The 20890-nt window shown below is 44.3% G+C and overlaps 2 protein-coding genes across 2 annotated transcripts; both read left to right on the top strand.

The window, feature by feature from the left end:
• Window positions 1-822: 822 nt before the first annotated feature.
• Window positions 823-5572, top strand: LOC119267124. The gene is made up of 9 exons (XM_037548450.1): window positions 823-1061; window positions 1625-2506; window positions 2677-2784; window positions 2871-2946; window positions 3085-3185; window positions 3715-3851; window positions 4880-4943; window positions 5012-5117; window positions 5402-5572. The coding sequence occupies exons 1-9, from the start codon at window positions 867-869 to the stop codon at window positions 5461-5463; spliced, it is 1731 nt and encodes a 576-aa protein (XP_037404347.1). The 5' UTR covers window positions 823-866; the 3' UTR covers window positions 5464-5572.
• Window positions 5573-5795: 223 nt separating this feature from the next.
• On the top strand, window positions 5796-9236 carry LOC119267125 (transcriptional corepressor LEUNIG-like). The gene is made up of 7 exons (XM_037548451.1): window positions 5796-5897; window positions 5979-6127; window positions 6218-6327; window positions 7231-7357; window positions 7687-7788; window positions 8074-8150; window positions 8626-9236. Exons 2-6 carry the CDS (start codon window positions 6047-6049, stop codon window positions 8146-8148), a joined length of 495 nt encoding a protein of 164 aa, XP_037404348.1. The 5' UTR covers window positions 5796-5897; window positions 5979-6046; the 3' UTR covers window positions 8149-8150; window positions 8626-9236.
• The last annotated feature ends 11654 nt before the right edge of the window (window positions 9237-20890 follow it).

Below are 20890 nucleotides of genomic sequence, written 5' to 3'. Positions count from 1 at the left end.
CGTACTACGCGAGTCCACGAATCCGAATCGAAAAAATCAGCTAATGTAATGGGTTTGAGACATACCTTCGAAAGGGGGCCTTTCCATGACTGACCCGCGGCCACCGCCGTCGTCCTCCGATGGATGATCCGGCGTACCACCTCCACTCTCTCTTCAGAATGCAGTCCTTGTCGCGCCGAATCGTCCAACGGCACGACACCGTCAACGATCGTGGCCACCTCCTCCTCCGAATACCCTGGGTGAAATGCCTCGCATATCACATCTGACGGCGTGGGCGAGTAATCCTCCGGCGCCTCGCCGGCGTCGTCGTCCTCATCCGACCCCGCGAGGATCCAGAACCGGCCGCCGATCTGCCTACCTCCGCTGTCCATGCACCCCGCTGGTCGGATCGCGGCGGACGCCGCGGGTGCCGCCCGGGACGCACCAGACATCGCCCTATCGCCCTGATCTTGGAGTTGTAGACATACCCCATAGAAATGTTGTCAAAAAGATTCAGAAATTTCGTGTTCTCCAAATGTGAAATTTGGGATTGATCCTAAGATCTCACCTAAAAGTCTCCCCCGATTTAAACCATACATAGAGGCAAAACAGCCTGCGCGAAACAAACAAGCACAAGTTCATGTTGCGTTCGAAACACGCTTCCACATTTTCTGGCACCGGTACCTCACAGTGACCAGTCAAACAGTCCTGTGCAACTGCAGCGGTAAAAAGGCTAGTTCCAGCTGTTTTGCACTGCGGCCCCTAGTCGTTCCACAATTTCCCCCCTCGCCTGCTCGCCACCATTTCGCTTGAAGCCGAGCGAATTCCCCTCGCCTCCACACCACACGCCGGCGAGGTCAGCGAGCGGAAGAGGCGCCCCGCGTCCAATGGCTGGCGACGGCGAGGAGGAGAGGGAGGGGAAGAGGCGACGGGAGATGATCGAGGAGGAGAGGGAGGGGAAGAGGCGAAGGGGGATGATCAGAGATGGTTCCCCTTCACCCTCGCCCGACGCGAACCCTGAGCAAGCAGCGGAAGCGGTTGAAGCGAAGGGAAATCGAGGGGTCGCTAGTTCTTCATCTCGGGTGAGAATCATTTTCTTCATATGCTGGATTTAGTGCCCTTTGATGGTGTTTTATTGGGGTTTTGTAGGGTTTAGGGGTTTAGGCGTGTCTTACGGTGTTTGGTTTGAGCATAATTTGGAGCATTAGGTGGTTAACATAGCAAAATTATCCTGGTCGTTAACATAATTTGCAGCATTATTAGGCCGTTCCTTCCTTAAAGCTGGCTTTGAGGGATTGGTGGATCTCTGCCAGAAATAGACTACAAGGCACAAAAGGGAGGCTTTGGATTCCATGATGATTATATCTGATCTGATCCACTTGGCAGGAAAGAAACAGAAGCGTTTTTCACAATGTCTTCAATCCTATCCAACAAGTCATTGAACAGACTAGAGTAGATGCTCGTCAATGGGCTATGGCGACCAACTGTCGTTTTATCTTACCTAGGGGTTTCTACGGTCGGTGTTTTGTTTGGTTTTCAGGGCCTATCTGTACTTTGTACTGTGTCTCTTTTTAATATTTTGGTTACTTGTTGCTGTTTGGAAAATTTTCTACCAAACTCACCCATTTTTTTCAATTTGTAACAGGCAGGTCTTCTTTTGCCCAATTACGAGTTCGGATGGCATATATGCTTGTTCGTAGGCAGCAACCGCAATGTTGACATTATGGCCTCAGTTCGCTCTCAATACCGAAGAACATGTTCTCTCTGTGCCATTCTAAGTGCTGCCGAGCAAGACATCCTCAGAAACTTAGCTCTCGAAGAGCCCGACCGGCAGCCAGACATCTATTTTGATTGTGACACATATCAAGTTCAGTATGAGATCGATGTAGGTGCTGAATATGGTAGGGAAGCCTTCTCCAGCATACAAGACAGGCCGGTACGGTTACTAAACATCTTCCAGAGAGATGGAGTGAGGGCATACTCCAGGTCAAGAGAATGGTCTGGTGGGAAGATGATTAAGATCTCAAATGTCAGGTGGTATACATATCTGACATTTCGTGACTTCGAGAATATTATAGCCAATGGCCGTCCAATTGTTGGTGGTTTCCCGATTGGTGATGAGTTCGAGAATCTAGGCCCGGAAGAAATCTATGAATTCAGCCCAGTCCATATAGTAAGACAGCCAGCTGGTTTTCACATGGTTTTATTTGTTGGTACCGGCAGCAAAGACGGAAGAGAGTTTGTAGCTTTCTTGAACTCCAAGGGAGACCGTTTTGGGAAGAAAGGTGTCGGTAAAGTATATTTCGATCAACTTATCAGGTGTTTTTACACATTAGAGTGCCGTGCTCCGCCACCACCTCTTCCCTCTGGCAGTTCAGACCTTGTGGTCGCTGGCCCTGGTGATAATGATGATACCCTGGGTTCATCTGGTACTGCCTCTGATGTCAACAACATGTCGAGCTTCTCCAATGCCCCTGATGGCGATAATGCCCAGAGCTCTACTTCTCCCACTCAAAGTTTGTCCCAGGTTGGTCTTTTAACAATGAAATGGTTGAGTGAATTTATCTGATGGAAATCAATTAGTCAAGATGCACTTGAATGGCTATGGCAGTACTTTCTACTGCGGTTTTGCTGGGTTCTGTTGATACTATTATCTTTTTGAGTTATTTTCTCAGTTACTGAAAATGCAATTTACAGGCTGGCAAAAGTAACAAATACGACGATGATCCAGTCTCTTCTTCTTGTGCCATTGAAACAGAGAGACAAGTCACTCGTGTTGATGGTTGGGCTCCAACTGCACCAGCGGTACCAACCTAATCTTTCGTATGCAATTTTCCCTTTTTATGTTTGATGAACATGAGTTTTCAATTGCTCTGATTTGTCATTTCCAGGTACTGAATGAGGATGTCCAAACCGGCAGATGTGCACTTGTTGTAAAGGCTGAAAGGATGTTAAAAGAACTCAAAGGTGCTCTCCCTGTATTTCTCTTTTGTGTTTTAACACAGAGGAGGAACTGTGATATTTATGGTAAAATATGTTACACAAGTATTGTCTTCTGCGCATCATAGATTCTTGACATAACCAACTTTGTTATCTGCATTGAAGGGCCATGGAGGAAGAAGAAACTTCATGAGATGGGTTTTGTTCCTAGTAATAAGATGAATGGTCTGTATTTTACCAATGTTCTTCTCAAGATCAGTGATAAGGTACATATAAATGTCTCCATCTAATTGTTCCACTTATAATTTGATCCAACTGTCTTATTCAGACACATGTTACTTTCTTTTATAATATGCTTACTTATGTTTATTATCTTGGTGGATTGAACTCTAAACTGGCACTGGAGCATCGCAAGATGATTCCAGTTGTCAATGGGATACACATATTTGATATTGGGAAAGGATTTATCACATGGCTCTCCAGGCTGAGCAGATATACCATCAAGTGTCGTGGTGTGTTTTGTTCTCTCTGCATTATTTGCATTAAGTTAAGATATAGTGTTTGATGTCCTTTGAGTACTCTTATAAGCAGTTGTGCAGTACATTTGAATAGCTAGCGCAAGTAGTCTGTGCACCACTCCTAAGGAACAAATACCAAATTCCATGAGTTCCAAGGTTCTATTTTTGGTATCTTATTTACTTAGGGTGTGTGATAGAAATTCTTTCATTTTGGGAAATATGAGATTTGTATTTTCCTTCAATGTGATACTGTTAATAAAATCTGCTTTTGGTACAGCATGTTAGGTCCAGATGTTGGCCAATGATACCAAGGTACATGGCATCTATCTCGACTCAGTTTCCGAAGGTAGAGAGGATCAATTCTGTTTTTAAGCAACTGGGTGATGGAAGTGATGATGCTATCATAAACAGAAGGTGTTCTAAACTAATCTTCTTCTCTGTATTATTTCTGTTTTGCACCTGATGTTCCTTTAGTCGTACTCCATGTTAGTTATTTATATCTCTTGGTGTTCTAAGCTTGTTGACCATTTTTAGTTACTTTGCATTACAAGGTTCTTCTAGATTTCAACCAAACTAGTCCGTAAAGAAAGCCGTCACAAATATTTATTTTCAGGTCTATTGTTGTCTACTGCTAGTTTAGCAAATTATCTGTTTCATGGATGCTTTGGAATCTTTTCATACATTATGATAGTTATACCGATGCCTTCATGATCTGTTTAGTTTTCCCCAAGATATATTTCTGATTATCGGCAAAAGAAGATGTTGGGAGTTTCCTTTTGCCCTAATTCACTTCCTTAAATGGGGAAAAGAAACAATAGGGGGTAAAGTAGAGATGTATCATCTGCAATGCTTCATCGGTCCTAAACCACATAGAAAATGCCAGCCCCCTTTAAATTAGCTAGGTACAGAAAAAGGGTTTCTCAAGATTATGTACTATATCTGGAGCTACTGGGCCATTTGCATTTTATTGAAGTTCTCCTATACTATTGTCTATATTTCTGCGACGACTCCTATGTTTATGTTAGATGATGAAGCTGTCAGTTTGCATTGCAGGATTGACTATTGACTTTGCTCTAGAGGGGTTGCTTTTTGCCTTTAAGATTAAGTATTCCCTTTCATGTTTTTTTCTTGTATATGTATGCTCGTTCAAGATGACATAATCATATAGGTTTGTAAGTTCTGGATTTCATTAACTCGTGGGCATGGACAGATAGAGTGACTCAGCTTCGTCAAACTAATTATTTCCTCAACATACCAAACTCCAAGATTAGCTTGCCATTTGCTCATTTATGTGTTAAAACATTCTAATGCGTTGATATCATCACTAAGAACGTTGTATTTGTTCTTTCATGTGTTTCAGCTGCATGTTTCTGTGTTAATGAGTAACCTAATAGTATGATGAATTCTCTTGTCATCTTTCTTTCCATGATATAAATATGCAGGGATGGAGTGAGCGGATCTCAATTTAGCCAAGTATTGAGTGCCAAGCTTAATCAAGTTATAAAGGTTGTGCTATATCACTTACTTGAAAACTCTTCGTTTTGTGGAAGTCTAAACAGAATTTGACAATGCAGGCTTACCATAATATGGTTCAGCGGGAGCTTTCAACGATCATCATTGATCAAAGAAATTACCACATGGAAATCTTACAAGCTGATGCACCAGATAATGTTCCATCTGGTATGCGATTATTTTCTCTTCAATACAGCTGATGGTTCTTCTTACCCAAATAGCATAAAGAACTTGCACTCTGCCCTTGTGAACAGAGACCACTGTGCTCTCTGCATATGTGATCCTACTGTACGAATAGTAAGTCTGTTGACCCAAGATTTTGGAAATGGCATAACAATTGTCTTGATTTCAACCACTTGTGCATGCTTCTACTATCTCATTTTGTCTGTCTTTTTGAAAAATCTTCCAGTTTTCATAAATTCGTAAACCCCAATTCCAATATGGTTTTGCAGGTCTCCAAGAACCAAAAGGGACGAAAGCACAAACAGAAAATATCATCATCTGGTCCAGCTAATAGCTTTCATACTACGAATACTACTGGCCCCTTCCCCAGCTTGGCATCCTCAACCCCTTCCACAGATACTCCAGGAGACAACATATCAATGTCATCGATGCATCATAATGCCAGTATATCGTATCACTTAGCTGTTTCTGGTGCTGATGCCCTAGGGACTAGGGAATCGCCAACAAACTACATTGTAAGTTGTTGTTTACTAATTCAAAAGTATTTGGACGAACAGCTATTATTAGTCAACATTGATGTTCGTGAGATAGCTGGGAATATCGCCGTTAAATTGGTTGATCTAATTATGCCTTGACTTCTGTAGGTTGACATGGATAATTTTCTGGAGAATGACTGTTTGGAAGATAAGGTGGATTCGTTCTTGTCACGTGATGATGCTGAAGGTTCGAGAGATCCTCGAAGTCATTGTATGGCTTCTACTAAAGGTTTGATACTTTGGTGCAGTGTATGGTATCATAATGCGTCAATGTTTATTAAACATGCCCCAATCGGATAAACTCAACTAGGTTGAAGTTTGCATGAAAACCAATTGTTGTGTGGACCTTCAGCCCTTTACAAACGGGAATTACCTAACATGTGTCGAGTTAAATTATGTAGACCCAAAGTGGTCGGACCCTTCCCTGGACCCTGCGCAAGCGGGAGCTACATGCACCAGGTTGCCCTTTTAGTGTGTTATATTTACACCATTTACTGGAAAATTGTATCATAAGTTTGATCTGTATTTAATTTTGTGTGGTTTACTTAGGATTTGTCTTCCGAGAGATTTCTTCAGTTCGAGCAAGCGCAAACAAATTTGCATCCTTTTACTTCTCATCAGATGGAAAGCTACTTGCTACTGGGGGTCATGCTAAGAAGGTAAACATGCATGTTCATACTAATTACACTACTCAGCCTGATGTTTTTTTTTTGAGAGTACGCCAGTCAAATGGATATTGTATGAGTTGTGGAGTCCTGCATCTAAAGTTGGTGTTGATACTGAAGTGTATAAATCAGTTAAAAAGAAAAGGTGCATAAATATATTTCAATGCAGGCGGATTTGTGGCATGCTGAAACTTTAAGAGAGCGATCAATATTGGATAAGCATTCTTTTCTGATTACTGATGTATGGTTCAGTCCAAGCATTCTACATTTTGCTACGTTATCATTTGACAAAAATAAAATAGGGTTTGGGACGTCGATAATGTAAACCTGTTTGATTTGTCGACATTCCAGGTTTTCCTTACCATTTGTTTTTCCTCTGTGATATTTCCGTCTGTCAGTTAAATTACTTTGGATATGATGCATGCATCGCATGACTCTGTCAAGTAAAATTTATTAATATATATCGTATTGCTAATTTTTACTTTTAACTCTGTAGTAGTGCCTTGTCAGTTACCTTTTGTGCTGAAACTGCATTGAATAGTAGTTAGTTAGGCTGTGAACTTAGGAAGAATGCAGTAAGCAATGTCCATGGCAAGACTATCTGTCATGAAAGGCCCATCATACAAAACGTCGGCTCTTAGATTTCTTCACATGGCATGAATTCTCTGTGTAGAAAGTGGGCCCTGTTTATTCTTTAGGTGATAATGCATGATAGTTCTAATTTTCTAAATATTTGGATGCTTGGAGATGTCTATCCTTGTTTTCTCGCGGTTCTGAATGCAACAAAGTATGTCTGTGTTTGACTGTATTATCTGTTTTCAGTAGCATCGTTGTTAAGATTCTATCCCTGTAATGTTCTTTTTTTCAGCAAGGTTATTCAATTTGTACGATCACCAGGCACTCAGCATATGTTATGTCATTGGATTTTTACGCTATCAAGGTTGACGTAATGTGTTCTTGTGATGGGTATAGTGAGATAATATTCTGGAGTATCAACAACGGAGGAATTGTCCAAAATTTCAAGGTTACTGAACTTTGCTTATTGAACATTCTGTCAATCTGTAATTGCCCTGCTTTGTTGTGAACACATATCTGTGCTGTAAAATATGTATATAAAAATAATGTGCATGCTAAATGGCTGTCGGTTGAAGATATTATATACATCATATCGTCCCTGCTTGTTTAATTGATGCAATCAGTTCTTTACCCCACCCCACTAATGGTTGGTTTATTACAAAAATAGGGAGTTGTCACCAGCACAAGTAGTAGATGGATCAGAAGATAGTTTCAAATGAGATGATTACTCGTAGGATCATCTGTTTCTTAATTTACTTACTTCCAATGCCTGTGTAGGGAGGTTCGAGACATCTGAGATTTCAGCCACGTCCTGGTGGACATCTTGCAGCAGCTTCAGAGAATGATGTGAAACCGCAAGCTTGTGTGAGGAGATTTGAGGTTTGTACGGGACGGGTCTAGTATATGAGCTCCTAGTATATAGTGTCCTCTTGGTACTTACCTATTTGTTTAACTGTTTACAGTCAATTTTGTGAGGCTCGTCTTTAGTTATGAAAAAATGCTGGTACCTAAATATTTTATAAACTTATCAGATGGCTGTTGTAATTAGGATTAAATTTTCTAAGCAGTCATTGAGAAAGTCCTAGGTTATGAGAAGATATTTTTTTTTTGACCCGTATGAGAAGAGAATTTTAAACCATTGCTCTTTTCTTGGTAATTTTGCAGGGTCACACCAAGGGTTCACTGTGTTGGGACTCATCTGGGAATGTATTGTATCTACCATTGAGGAGGATGCAGTAAAGGTATGGTCTTTGAATTCTGAGAATAAAAACTGCGTGCATGAACTCAACCTGCAGCGGGAGCAAGTTTCATTCATGTGCTTGCCACCCGTCATATCCATCATTGCATATCATTGGTTGTACGAGTAAATGGCAAGTGTTTCTTACCATGTAGCGGTGGTTTACAATCACTGTTATGCCCAAAAGTAAATTGCGAAGATCTATAAATTTGGTTACGGTCATCACAACTCAAATTTTTTTAGCTCTGATTTCCAAGTTCACATATTTTAATACACGCGCCATTACATATTATACTTTGTGATAGGAAAATTATCTCAAAATATTGCTGCCGTTGATATTGATGATTAAGAGTAGACAGGATAATTCTGCCGCTTGTAACATCCGTACACTTACAAGTTGATATTGATGATTAAGAGTTGATATTGCTGCCGCTTGTAACATCCGTACACTTACAAGTGTTCTGTATTACATGCTGCAGTCTGTTGAGCTGTGTCGCTGTGCATGGCGCTAATCTCTGCCTTGGCCTTGGCACCCTGGTCTGGCTGCTTCTGTAAACCATGACAAGCATGTCAAGCTGTTGAAATGAACCGATTCGAAGTTGTGATCCACAAATGTAAATGGGCCCTTTTTTGTCGCAGTCGTTGTGTGCCTACCGGTCTGCTGCGCTGGTGATGGACAATCTAGATACAGTATATTCCCCAACGCATGCAGCACATTGCTCAACTGTACATACGGAGTAGAATCTTTTGCTAACGGCTAACCCAGTGACTCCAGGAGGGTGGATTGCTAGTGGTACCTGATGATATAGTATCAGTTTGACACCTGCATCCTGAAATCTGAAATATTTATGGTCTGAAAGACTTGCTTCCGATGTGCTGTTACTACACTCTGAATGATTGATACGGAACAAGTGACAGGCAGAAGTATGCGACGGAAACATGAGTTATGTGAACATTTGCTCACTAAACCCTATAGAATGTAGGGATTTGTATTTTTCCATCTCGGCAAGATCAAAGACAATCATATATAGACTCATTTTTCCCATGCCATGTTTTTTTTTGCGGGGAAAATGCCATGTTTTTCAACTGTCCTACCCACAGCTGGTGATTTGTTTGATAATGTTGTAAGACAAAAGTTTTTTCAACTGTCTTACCCATGTTTTTTTTGCGGGAGCATGGAGAGAGGTTGTGTCGATCTTTTTTCTGAGGTAGACCTTTTTTTCCTTGGGGTGTGTAACAAGCCGTCAAACAAAAAGATCGAGTAGGCTGAAAAACCTGCAGCAAGGCAGAATTGTGGCGAATACATGATCGACACGTTTGTCCGAGAGATCTCTTTGCGTGATCATTCCACCGGTGAATCACGGGATGTTTTGGCACAGCGCAGCTCTTTCCCATCTCCATGACTGGACCGCTCCTGTGCCTCCCGCCCCGAGGCCGACCTGATCTGCTCTGCTCAAACTGCCACCGCAAAAAGATGGTAAAAGAACACCATCAAACACCTCAAGCCTCCTCAAACGTCTTTGCTTTGGTGCAGCCACTAGGCACTAGCCGACGAACAGAAAAGGCCCCCTTTTAATTTTTGGTTGCAGTCCAAGGCTGCCTCGGATGTACCAGGCACAGCCAGCACCACAGCTTTGCTACTCCTGTGTTGAAGCGTTCCTGGCATTCGGTGCCACTCATCGGAACCAAGTGCGGTTTACAGTTTGCACGCTTCAAATGCTGCCGCATAAAGCCCGACAAAATTTCTGGGACCCGACTAGCTGGCGCCCAAGCGCCCGTTCGCTCGTGCGAGCGCTCTCCCATATAAAGAAATGACCGCCCCACGCACAAGAGGATATCAAAAAAGGAAAATGCGCGACCCACGCCTCGTCGCTCCACCTGATCGAGCTGATCACGCGTTCCTATCGTCGGTCTCCCCCTCCCCCCACCCCGCCCACCCCCCTGCCTGTCCCCGCAGCTCGTCGCTCCTATCCCCAATGCCCTCACGCACAACACGCGAACCCCTCCTCCCTTTTCCTTGAAAGACAGGCCCACGCAGGGCCCCCCTTCCTCCTCCTTTCTTCCTCCAAATCAGATCTGGAGAACAAAGGAAAACCCACCTCCCCCCAAAAAGGTAAGCATCACCTCCTCCGGCCCTCTCTCCCTCCTTGTTGTTCGATCAACTGCTCCCTACTCAACCACCCCAGCCCGCCTGTTTGAACATCAACTACTCCCTCCGTCCCATAATATAAGAACGTTTTTAACACTACACTAGTGTTAAAAACGTTCTTATATTTTGGGACAGAGGGAGTAGTTTTTAGTTCGTTCTTTGATTTGGTGAAAAACAAGAGCAACTTTGTCAACTTGAGCCAACCCTATACATGGTACCCATGGAGCAACTTGGTATAATGTACAGTTTAACTTCGTGTGCAACTCTAGGAAAACAAAAGCAACACGAGTACAAAAATAGGGCAACTCTAGTGCAAAAATAGGGCAACTCTAGGTTTTGGTCAACTCATGTGCTGTTTATCAGACAAAAAAGGCAACCCTATGGTATGCATGGTCGACTGCTTTGAGCCAACCCTATATATGGTATGCATGGAGCAACTGGGTACAATGCAAATGGTTACCTTGATGTGCAACTCTAGTAAAACAAAAAGCAACATCAGTGTAAAGACTAGGGCAACTCTAGTACCAAAATTGGGGAACTCATGTGCTGTTTAGCAAACAAAGGGTACAAAAACCAGACAGTCCCCCAAAACCTAATTCTCTAAACAGCAAGCAACTATATTGTATGCATTGAAACAACTCTGTGTAGATAAAAAAGAGCTATACAATGTGCAGGACCATTCCACAACTTTGTGCATCGTGGCTGTGCAAAAAGTCTAGAGTTGCCTCTATGAGGTGTAAGAACAGGGCAACTCTAGTACTAAAACTCATGCAACTTCCTGTGCATGAAGCATATACTAGCAAAACATAAAACTCATTTTAGAAGCAGGTAGAAGTAGTAGTAACTCACGAGTGCTAAAAAACAACTTTTGTGTATCAGTATGGTTCTCGCTAAGACACAAACAACAAACGCGTAAAAGGACACATAAAAAATAGATTCGAACAAACCCACATTCATATACTTTGCTACACTGCAGATGGTCTCACTAAAAAAAATAAGTATAAACTACACCAAAGATAGGCCTTCTGCTCCTGGTAAGCTCTTCGTCAGATAGTCACGTTCTTTCCATCATCAAAAGTTGTGATTTCTGTTGCTGAAAAAAACACAAGTGAAAAGCGCATATCATGTAAATTGCATTTATTCTGCTGCTTAGGCTCTTCTTACTCCTTATTCCTTCATCCATCGTAACATCACCCAAAACTTGAAAAATTCAATCACACAAAACTCAACAAAACCTTCATGAGATCTGTTAGTATAAGAAAGCAAATCATTACTATAAGTACTGTTGCAAACTCATTCATATTTTATTCTTGTATTATATCTACTGTATTCCAACTTTCTATGGCAAAACTCTTCAAAGAAAACCATAGAATCATCAAAACAAGCACACAACGCAAAGAAAACAGAATCTGTCAAAAACAGAATAGTCTGTAGCAATCTAGATATTTCGAATATGTCTGTAACTCCAAAATTCTGGAATATTAGGACCATGTGAGCAATTTGTATATTAATCTTCTGCAAAAAGAATTGGTATTCTATCATGCTCCTGTTAAAAATGATAATTATTTTCGTGAGCGCAAAAGTTTCTATTTTTCAGCAAGATCAAATCAACTATCACCCAACAAGATCCTAAAGGCTTTACTTGGCACAAACACTAATTAAAACACAATCATAACAGTAGCATAATTTGGCAACCACTCAAAAACAGAAAGCAAAAGACAAAATAAATTTTATTCATTGGGTTGCCTCCCAACAAGCACTATCGTTTTACGCCCCTAACTAGGCATAAAGCAAGGATCTACGTATTGTCATCTTTGTTTCTAGATCCATAAGATGCCCTCATGATTGATTCATATGGTGGCCTAATTCTTGTTCTAGGGAAGTGTTCCATACCCTTCCTTAGTGAAAATTGAAATTGAATATTGCCTTCTTTCATATCAATCACTCCACCAATAGTACGTAAAAATGGTCTACCAAGAATAATTGGACAAGACAGATTGCTGTCAATATCAAAAACAATAAAATCTATGGGCACATAATTCCTATTTGCAAGAATAAGAACATCGTTAATTCTTCCCATAGGCTTTTTAATAGTAGAATCCGCTGAGGGAGTCCTGGATTAGGGGGTCCTCAGATAGCCGGACTATATACTTTGGCCGGACTATTGGACTATGAAGATACAAGATTGAAGACTTTGTCCCGTGTCCGGGTGGGACTCTGCTACCTCTTGAGCATTGCGTTGGATTTCCTCGAAGAGGAAAGGGTGATGCAGCAGAGTAGAGTAAGTATTTCCCTCAGTTTTTGAGAACCAAGGTATCAATCCAGTAGGAGGCTACGCGCGAGTCCCTCGTACCTACACAAAACAAATAGCTCCACGCAACCAACGCGATTAGGGGTTGTCAATCCCTTCACGGTCACTTACGAGAGTGAGATTTGATAGAGATGATAGATAATGTTTTTGGTATTTTTGGTATAGAGATGCAAAGTAAAATAAAAGGTAAAGTAAAAAAGCAAAAGCAATAATAAAGTTTTGGGAGATTAATATGATAAAGATAGACCCGGGGGCCATAGATTTCACTAGTGGCTTCTCTCAAGAGCATAAGTATTTTATGGTGGGTGAACGAATTACTGTTGAGCAATTGACAGAATTGAGCGTAGTTATGATAATATCTAGGTATGATCATGTATATAGGCATCACGTCCAAGACAAGTAGACCGACTCCTGCCGGCATCTACTACTATTACTCCACTCATCGACCGCTATCCAGCATGCATCTAGAGTATTAAGTTCAAGAAAACAGAGTAACGCCTTAAGCAAGATGACATGATGTAGAGGGATAAATTCATGCAATATGATAAAAACCCCATCTTGTTATCCTCGATGGCAACAATACAATACGTGCCTTGCTGCCCCTACTGTCACTGGGAAAGGACACTGCAAGATTGAACCCAAAGCTAAGCACTTCTCCCATTGCAAGAAAAACCAATCTAGTAGGCCAAAACAAACTGATAATTCGAAGAGACTTGCAAAGATAACCAATCATACATAAAAGAATTCAGAGAAGATTCAAATATTGTTCATAGATAATCTTGATCATAAACCCACAATTCATCGGTCTCAACAAACACACCGCAAAAAGAAGATTACATTGAATAGATCTCCACGAGAGAGGGGGGAACATTGTATTGAGATCCAAAAAGAGAGAAGAAGCCATCTAGCTACTAACTATGGACCCAAAGGTCTGAGGTAAACTACTCACACTTCATCGGAGGGGCTATGATGTTGATGTAGAAGCCCTCCATGCTGGATTCCCCTTCTGGCGGAGCTCCGGAACAGGCCCCAAGATGAGATCTCGTGGATACAGAAAGTTGCGGCGGTGGAATTAGGTTTTTGGCTCCGTATCTGATTGTTTGGGGGTACGTAGGTATATATAGGAGGAATGAGTACGTCGGTGGAGCAAAGGGGGGTCCACGAGGCAGGGGGCGCGCCCTCCACCCTCGTGGCCACCTCCCTTATTTCTTGACGTGGGGTCCAAGTCCCCTAGATCATATTCGGTGAGAAAATCACGTTCCCGAAGGTTTCATTCCGTTTGGACTCCGTTTGATATTCCGTTTCTTCGAAACACTAAAATAGGCAAAAAAACAACAATTCTGGGCTGGGCCTCCGGTTAATAGGTTAGTCCCAAAAATAATTTAGAAGTGGAAAATAAAGCCCAATATAGTCCAAAACAGTAGATAATATAGCATGGAGCAATAAAAAATTATAGATACGTTGGAGACGTGTCAGACTCTCCTTTGCGTGGAAGGCAAGCTTGGCAATTCGGATATGTAGATCTCCTCCCTTGTAACCGACTCTGTGTAACCCTAGCCCCCTCCGGTGTCTATATAAACCGGGGGGGTTTAGTCCGTAGGACAACAACAATCATAATCATAGGCTAGCTTCTAGGGTTTAGCCTCAACGATCTCGTGATAGATCAACTCTTGTAATACTCATATCATCAAGATCAATCAAGCAGGAAGTAGGGTATTACCTCCATCGAGAGGGCTCGAACCTGGGTAAACATTGTGTCCCCCGCCTCCTGTTACCATCTGCCTTAGACGCACAGTTCGGGACCCCCTACCCGAGATCCGCCGGTTTTGACACCGACATTGGTGCTTTCATTGAGATTTTCACTGTGTCGTCACGATAAGGCTTGATGGCTCGTCTTGTTGTCAAGGACAACATTACCTCTGGGGGAGCCCTGGCTGTAGGCCAAACTCTCCGACTAGGCGGCTTCGTCATGACTGCCCGTTCGGCCGTCGCGCCGACGATGACTTCGCGGGTCATCAAAAACAACCTCCACATCGGCTCGGGATTCACCGAGCAGATGAATCCAATGGATCTCTCTTCCTTGAACGAGCTCTTGGATCGCACCGCCGCCCTGGGAGTCGCTATGGACTATGATCGGATCGGGCTTAAACCCGACCAAAGGGAGATTAACTCTCCGCCAGTCACCCATCAGATAGCGGTGGTGGAGGAGCAATGTAGCGATTCTTCCTCTATTTTGAGGACAAACTATGTCCGAATTCCCAAGCTCTCCGAGCCGGATACCTGTCTACGGGAGGACATGGCCCAAGCTTCGAACCTAGAATCAGACAGCGGGCCAGAACTATTGGGCAACATCCCGGAGCCCGAACTGCCAAGCTCGGAAACTCCTCCGCCCCTAGGTCTCAGATTGGATCAGGGTTTGGACCTAAATCTACCCACTCACCCAGACATAAGTGATCTTTCCCACATTAGACAAGAGCCCCAAGAGACAGTACATCACTATTGGACCAGATTCCTCCTTGTAATGAGCAAGGTCAAGGACTCTCGCGAGGAAGACGCAATTTCATTCTTTTGCAAAAATTGCACGGACAAGGGAATCCTCAATGCCATAAGTCGCCGTGACATAGCACACTTCGCTGACTTGGCGGCCATAGTACAGAAGTACTGTGCGATGGAAAGCGCCTGGAAAACCCAAACAAAATTTTGGGATCCTCCGGCTCTCACTAAACCCCCCGTCCGAACTAAAAGGGTGTACTCTCGTAAGTCACCCGATCCAATTACAAATAAACCAAAGCCCCTACAGGGCGTGGAAATGTGTTGGAGGGATGGCTCAGTGGGCCATGCAAAATTCACAGTACACCGGATACCATGCCAACACACAGCCTTAGAGCATGTTGGATACTCCGGCAGGTGGCCAAGAGCGGCGAGGATCTCCTCATCAACAATACCACAGAGCACCATCCCGTGGAAAATAAAAATACAGTATTGACATTCTTCGAGACCTTCACCTCAAATAATAGGCGCAAGCGAGCACTCCGCAGCCTTGCCGAAGTCTGCCACGTTGCAGTAGTAAATACATGGAACGATACGGCCATAACCTTAAATGCCAGTGACGAACCTCAATTCTGAACAGCCCGAGCACCAGCCGCTTTGGTCCTTAGTCCAATTGTGGACGGCTTCCGGCTTACTAAAGTGCTCATGGACGGTGGCAGCGGATTAAACCTCATCTACGAGGAGACTCTTAGCGAAATGGAAATAGACAAGAGCCGCATTGAGCAAAGTAGCACGACCTTCAGAGGAATCATCCCTAGTCGGGAGGCACGATGTCCGGGAAAAATCTCACTAGATGTGGTATTCGACACGCCGGAGAATTATAGGTCCGAAGAAATCACATTCCAAGTGGCCCCGTTCAGTAGCGGATACCACGCCCTTTTAGGGCGGTAGGCATTCATGATCTTCCAAGCTATACCCCATTACGGGTACATGAAGCTCAGAATGCCCGGGCCCAATGGAATCATCACTCTAGCTAGTGATCCAGACATAGCACTCCGCGCCGAAAATAAAACCGCCGCACTGGCCCTCGAGGCGTTATCTGAAGCCCTTGCGGCCTAAGAACTAACTGTGCTGCGCTCCACAGTGGACATGGACGACGTGATACTCGACAAAAGACCCAAGTCCACCTCTTTTAAACCAGCGGACGAAATAGTCAAATTCCAGGTCCACCCAATGGACCCTACAAAAACAGCATCCATCGGGGCACAGCTGAACCCCACAACAGACGCCGCACTGCGGGAGTTCTTGCGCGAGAATGATCTTCGCCTGGCATCCTTCAGACATGCCAGGAATCCCACACAGGTTGGCCGAGCATAGCCTAAACATTCTCAAGGGATAAAAGCCGGTCAAGCAGACTCTTCAGCGTTTCTCAGAGCCTAAGCGACAAGACATGGGAGAGGAGCTAGCCAAGTTACTCGAGGACGTATTCATTAGAGAAATAAAACATCCGGACTGGCTAGCAAACCTGGTAATGGTACCAAATAAGGACAAATCCTGGCGCCTATGTGTTGATTTCAAGGACCTTAACAAGGCTTGCCCCAAGGATCCCTTCCCCCTCCCCTGCATCGATCAAATTATCGACGCTACCGCGGGACACGACTTATTGTGTTTCCTCGATGCATACTCCGGATACCATCAAATTAAGATGGCGGAGTCCGATCAAGCCGCAACGGCATTCATCACTCCATACGGCCCCTTCTGTTTTAACACCATGCCTTTCGGGCTCAAAAACGCCGGTGCAACCTATCAATGCATGATCCATACATGCCTGGAAACACAAATCGGCAAAACAGTGGAGGCATACATAGACGATGTGGTCATTAAAACCAGACATGTCGAATCCTTATATTAATAGACGACTTGAGGCTCATGTTCGACAATCTCTGAACATATGACATCAAGCTCAATCCGGAAAATGCGTTTTCGGCGTGCCCGCCGGAAAGCTCTTGGGCTTCATCATTTCCAATAGAGGAATTGAAGCAAATCCGGCTAAAATCTGAGCTCTATCACAGTTGGCTATCCCAACAGACCTCGAGCAAATCCAGAAATTAACTGGATGCGTGGCTGCCTTAAGCCGCTTTATCTCCCGATTGGGAGAAAAGGCACTACCTCTTTATCGCCTTCTTCGATGCACCGAACACTTTGAGTGGACGGATGCGGCCACGGCCGGATTGGAAGAAATGAAAGCCGTCAATCTTGGCCATGCCAAATATCGGAGAACCAATGATGTTATATATAGCGGGAACACACCAAGTTGTAAGCGCAGTGCTCGTCGTTGAACGAGAGACGGACGGACATAAGTTCCCGCTTCAAAAGCCGGTATACTACGTATCCACTGTCCTCACTCCATGCAAATCACGGTACCCACATTATCAAAAGATAGCATACACGATCTTCATGGCATCCCAGAAACTGAGGCACTACTTTCAAGAGTGTTCAATTACGGTGGCCTCTGAAGTACCACTCAACGACATAATAAATAACCGCGATGCCACGGGCTGGATTGCTAAATGGGCTATTGAGCTCCTCCCGTTTGACATAACATACAAACCACAACGAGCCATTAAGTCACAAGTACTGGCTGATTTCGTCGCCGAATGGACAGAAGTCGAACTCCCTAAAGAGTACGACGCGTACTCCAATTGGATCATGCACTTTGACGGCTCTAAGATGCTGGCTGGTCTGGGGGCAGGCGTCGTCCTGACATCCCCCACCGGAGATACAGTCCAATACGTACTCCAAATATTATACACAGACTCCAACAATGCAGCAAAATATGAGGCCCTATTGCATGGTCTCCGGATGGCAGTCTCCATGGGCATTCAACGCCTAGAGGTGCGTGGGGATTCGAACCTCGCAATATCTCAAATAAATGGAGACTTTGACGCCAAGGACCCAAAAATGGCGGCTTACCGCAACGCCATCCTCAAAATGTCAGCTCGGTTCGAGGGGATCGAAATCCACCATGTGGTCCGAGAAAACAATCAAGCGGCGGATATCCTCACCCGCGTCGGCGCTAAGCGCGACCCTGTCCCACCTAATATCTTCTTGGAAAGGCTGTTTAAGCCATCCGTGGTGTGGAAAGGGGAGACCGGCAACAACAGTCCGGATCCGGCCAGAACGCCAGATCTCGAACACTCTGGCATAATCGGAGGCTCTGCCACTGAAGTAACACCTTCGGCCCACGTGATTATGGCTATCATCGCCCCGTGGAGAGAACCCTTCTTGGCTTACCTAACTAGGCAAGAACTCCCTGAGGACCCAAACAAGGCACGTTGCATTGTGCGGTGGTCTAAAGCCTACAAGGTCCACGATGGAGAGCTTTATAAGAAAAGCGCTACTGGAGTACTTCAAAGGTGCATCTCCAAAGAGGAAGGACGACAACTTTTGACAGAAATTCATGCTGGACTTGGAGGCCACCACGCCGCAGCTCGGGCTCTTGTAAGCAAGGCCTTCCGTATAGGTTTTTACTGGCCGACGGCCCGAGCAGACGCACAGGACCTCATCCAACGTTGCGCCGGTTGCCAGCTTTTTGCAAACCAAAGCCATCTGCCACCTACCGCTCTCCGAACAATCCCCATTACTTGGCCCTTTGCGGTCTGGGGGCTTGATATGGTCGGACCCCTTAAAGGCGGAAGCCATAAGAAAAAGTACCTATTGGTCATGGTGGATAAATTCACCAAATGGATAGAAGCCAAACCAGTTAAAACGGCCGAGTCCAGACCAGTGATAGACTTCATATCCGAGGTTGTACACCGTTACGGTGTCCCCCACAGCATCATCACCGATAACGGCTCGAACTTTATAGCCGACGAGGTAAAAACTTGGTGCGGCAACATGGGCATTAAGCTCGATTATGCCTCCGTCTATCACCCCAAACAAACGGTCAAGTCGAGCGAGCAAATGGTCTTATTAGGAGCGGCATTAAACCCAGATTAGTGCGATCCTTGAAGGAATCAGATATGCACTGGGTTGAGGAGCTCGACTCTGTACTATGGGGGCTGTGGACCACGTCGAATCGCACTACCGGATACACACCATTTTTATGGTGTACAACGCAGAGGTGGTACTGCCCTGCGAAATTATTCATGACTCACCTCGAGTGCGCATGTACGAAGAGAAAGAAGATGAGCTTGATCGGTAGGATAGTTTGGACGCCCTGGAGGAGGAGCGTGATGTGGCAAAAGCCCGCTCCACATTATATCAGCAACATGCTCGACGGTATCAAAGCAGAGAAGTACAGGCCAAAACTTATAACATTGGCGAACTCGTTCTACGCCTACCAGAGAAGAAAAAGGACAAGCTCAAGCCCAAATGGGAAGGTCCCTTCGTTATTGACAAAGTTCTAACCGGTGGAGCGTACCGTCTGCGGGATGCATCGGGCAATCGACTCGATCCAAACCCATGGAACGCGGCCAGACTCCGAAGGTTCTACGCCTAGTGCCGGACTCTGTGTTCGTCTCCTTACCTCCATCCCTTATATATATATATATATATATATATATATATATATATATATATATATATATATATATATATATATATATATATCCGCTATCTGTCTTTCTTTCTTTCTTCCCTTTTTCTTCACGGCCTTGAAAGGTTAAAATGTGTCTTGACTACACAATCTTGACGTGCCATGCATGCTCATTATACCTGGGGGCTTCTTATACAGAAGCTTAATATAATTATATTCCGGGCTTTTTGTCCCCTGCACATGTGTTACTTTTCCACATGTACCTTTTTCTTCGCCATTATATGCATCGATATGACTTAAGTTTTGGCCAAGCTGGGTTGCCTGGCTCTTGTGTTTATGCCCTATGTTCCCGTTAATTCGGCTAGGGCATAAGGGGAGCACCTCTGCGATTGTTACTTCCGGGTCAGCCGGATGTGTACCTCAGACTGGGTGAAGCCGAAAGCAAGCGTTCTTAAGGGAATATTCAGTCGGTGAACAAAAGATGACTTTTACTTATTGCAATACATGCCCCCAGATGTTTATATCCTGCGTCTCTTTTAACAGTTCGGACATGCACATTAATGCATGCGTACCCAGGGAAACGAACCCTTAATGGAACTATTCTTCCTAAAAGATGTTTCTTACTATCCATGTAATATAACATAGCTAGTTGGGTACTTGTCTGTTCAAGCACTTATGACCCCTACGCCTGGTTTCCATGCGTACCCCGGTTTTTACATAACTGAGCAGGTATTCGGATACACTCCGGACTGTCGGGTCCGGAGGTTGAAGCGAAAAGGTCCGCCATGACAAATGATTCACAATCCGGCTAGGGACAAAATATGTCATTCGAAGTACACAGTCACTTAGACTGACTAAATTCTTCTTCTATACCATCCAACAGGCTGTCTAGCCTACAATCCTGTTGGGAATACTTTGCGGCTAATTTTACCTGGTCATATACTAGACTAACGGGAATCTCTTTCCCATCAGACCCTACAGGTCCGACCTCGGCCATGTGGTTCGGGTCAGCCTTGGTATATCGCGTCTTCACCATGGCCCAGGCTTCCCTTGCACCTTGTCGGCAGGCCAATATATTCCATAATCGGAAGCGCCGCCGCGCTCCCTTGAGCATCTCTATGAGCTCCGCCATGCCTCCTGGCAGGGAGGCGGATGTCCACAAGGCCTAGGCAATGCCCTGCATCACCTGCCGAACTTGTTTGTGTAGTTGTGAGAGCTCTTGCAGAAGATCGCCCGCAGATCCGGGCATCTCCTCTG

The sequence above is a fragment of the Triticum dicoccoides genome, chromosome 3A (genome assembly GCF_002162155.2).
Source record: "Triticum dicoccoides isolate Atlit2015 ecotype Zavitan chromosome 3A, WEW_v2.0, whole genome shotgun sequence".
In the NCBI taxonomy this organism is placed as follows: Eukaryota; Viridiplantae; Streptophyta; class Magnoliopsida; order Poales; family Poaceae; genus Triticum; species Triticum dicoccoides.
This window is presented reverse-complemented; position numbering and strand designations above follow the sequence as displayed.

Bases quoted from the DNA above. Each gene is read 5' to 3' on its own strand.
- LOC119267124 (XM_037548450.1), top strand. From the start codon at position 867: ATGGCTGGCGACGGCGAGGAGGAGAGGGAGGGGAAGAGGCGACGGGAG. The intron at 2,947-3,084 runs GTGCTCTCCCTG...TCTGCATTGAAG, and splicing joins GATGTTAAAAGAACTCAAAG to GGCCATGGAGGAAGAAGAAA. The intron at 3,186-3,714 runs GTACATATAAAT...CTTTTGGTACAG, and splicing joins TTCTCAAGATCAGTGATAAG to CATGTTAGGTCCAGATGTTG.
- LOC119267125 (XM_037548451.1), top strand. From the start codon at position 6,047: ATGTGTCGAGTTAAATTATGTAGACCCAAAGTGGTCGGACCCTTCCCT. The intron at 6,128-6,217 runs GTTGCCCTTTTA...TGGTTTACTTAG, and splicing joins GCGGGAGCTACATGCACCAG to GATTTGTCTTCCGAGAGATT. The intron at 6,328-7,230 runs GTAAACATGCAT...TACGATCACCAG, and splicing joins CTGGGGGTCATGCTAAGAAG to GCACTCAGCATATGTTATGT.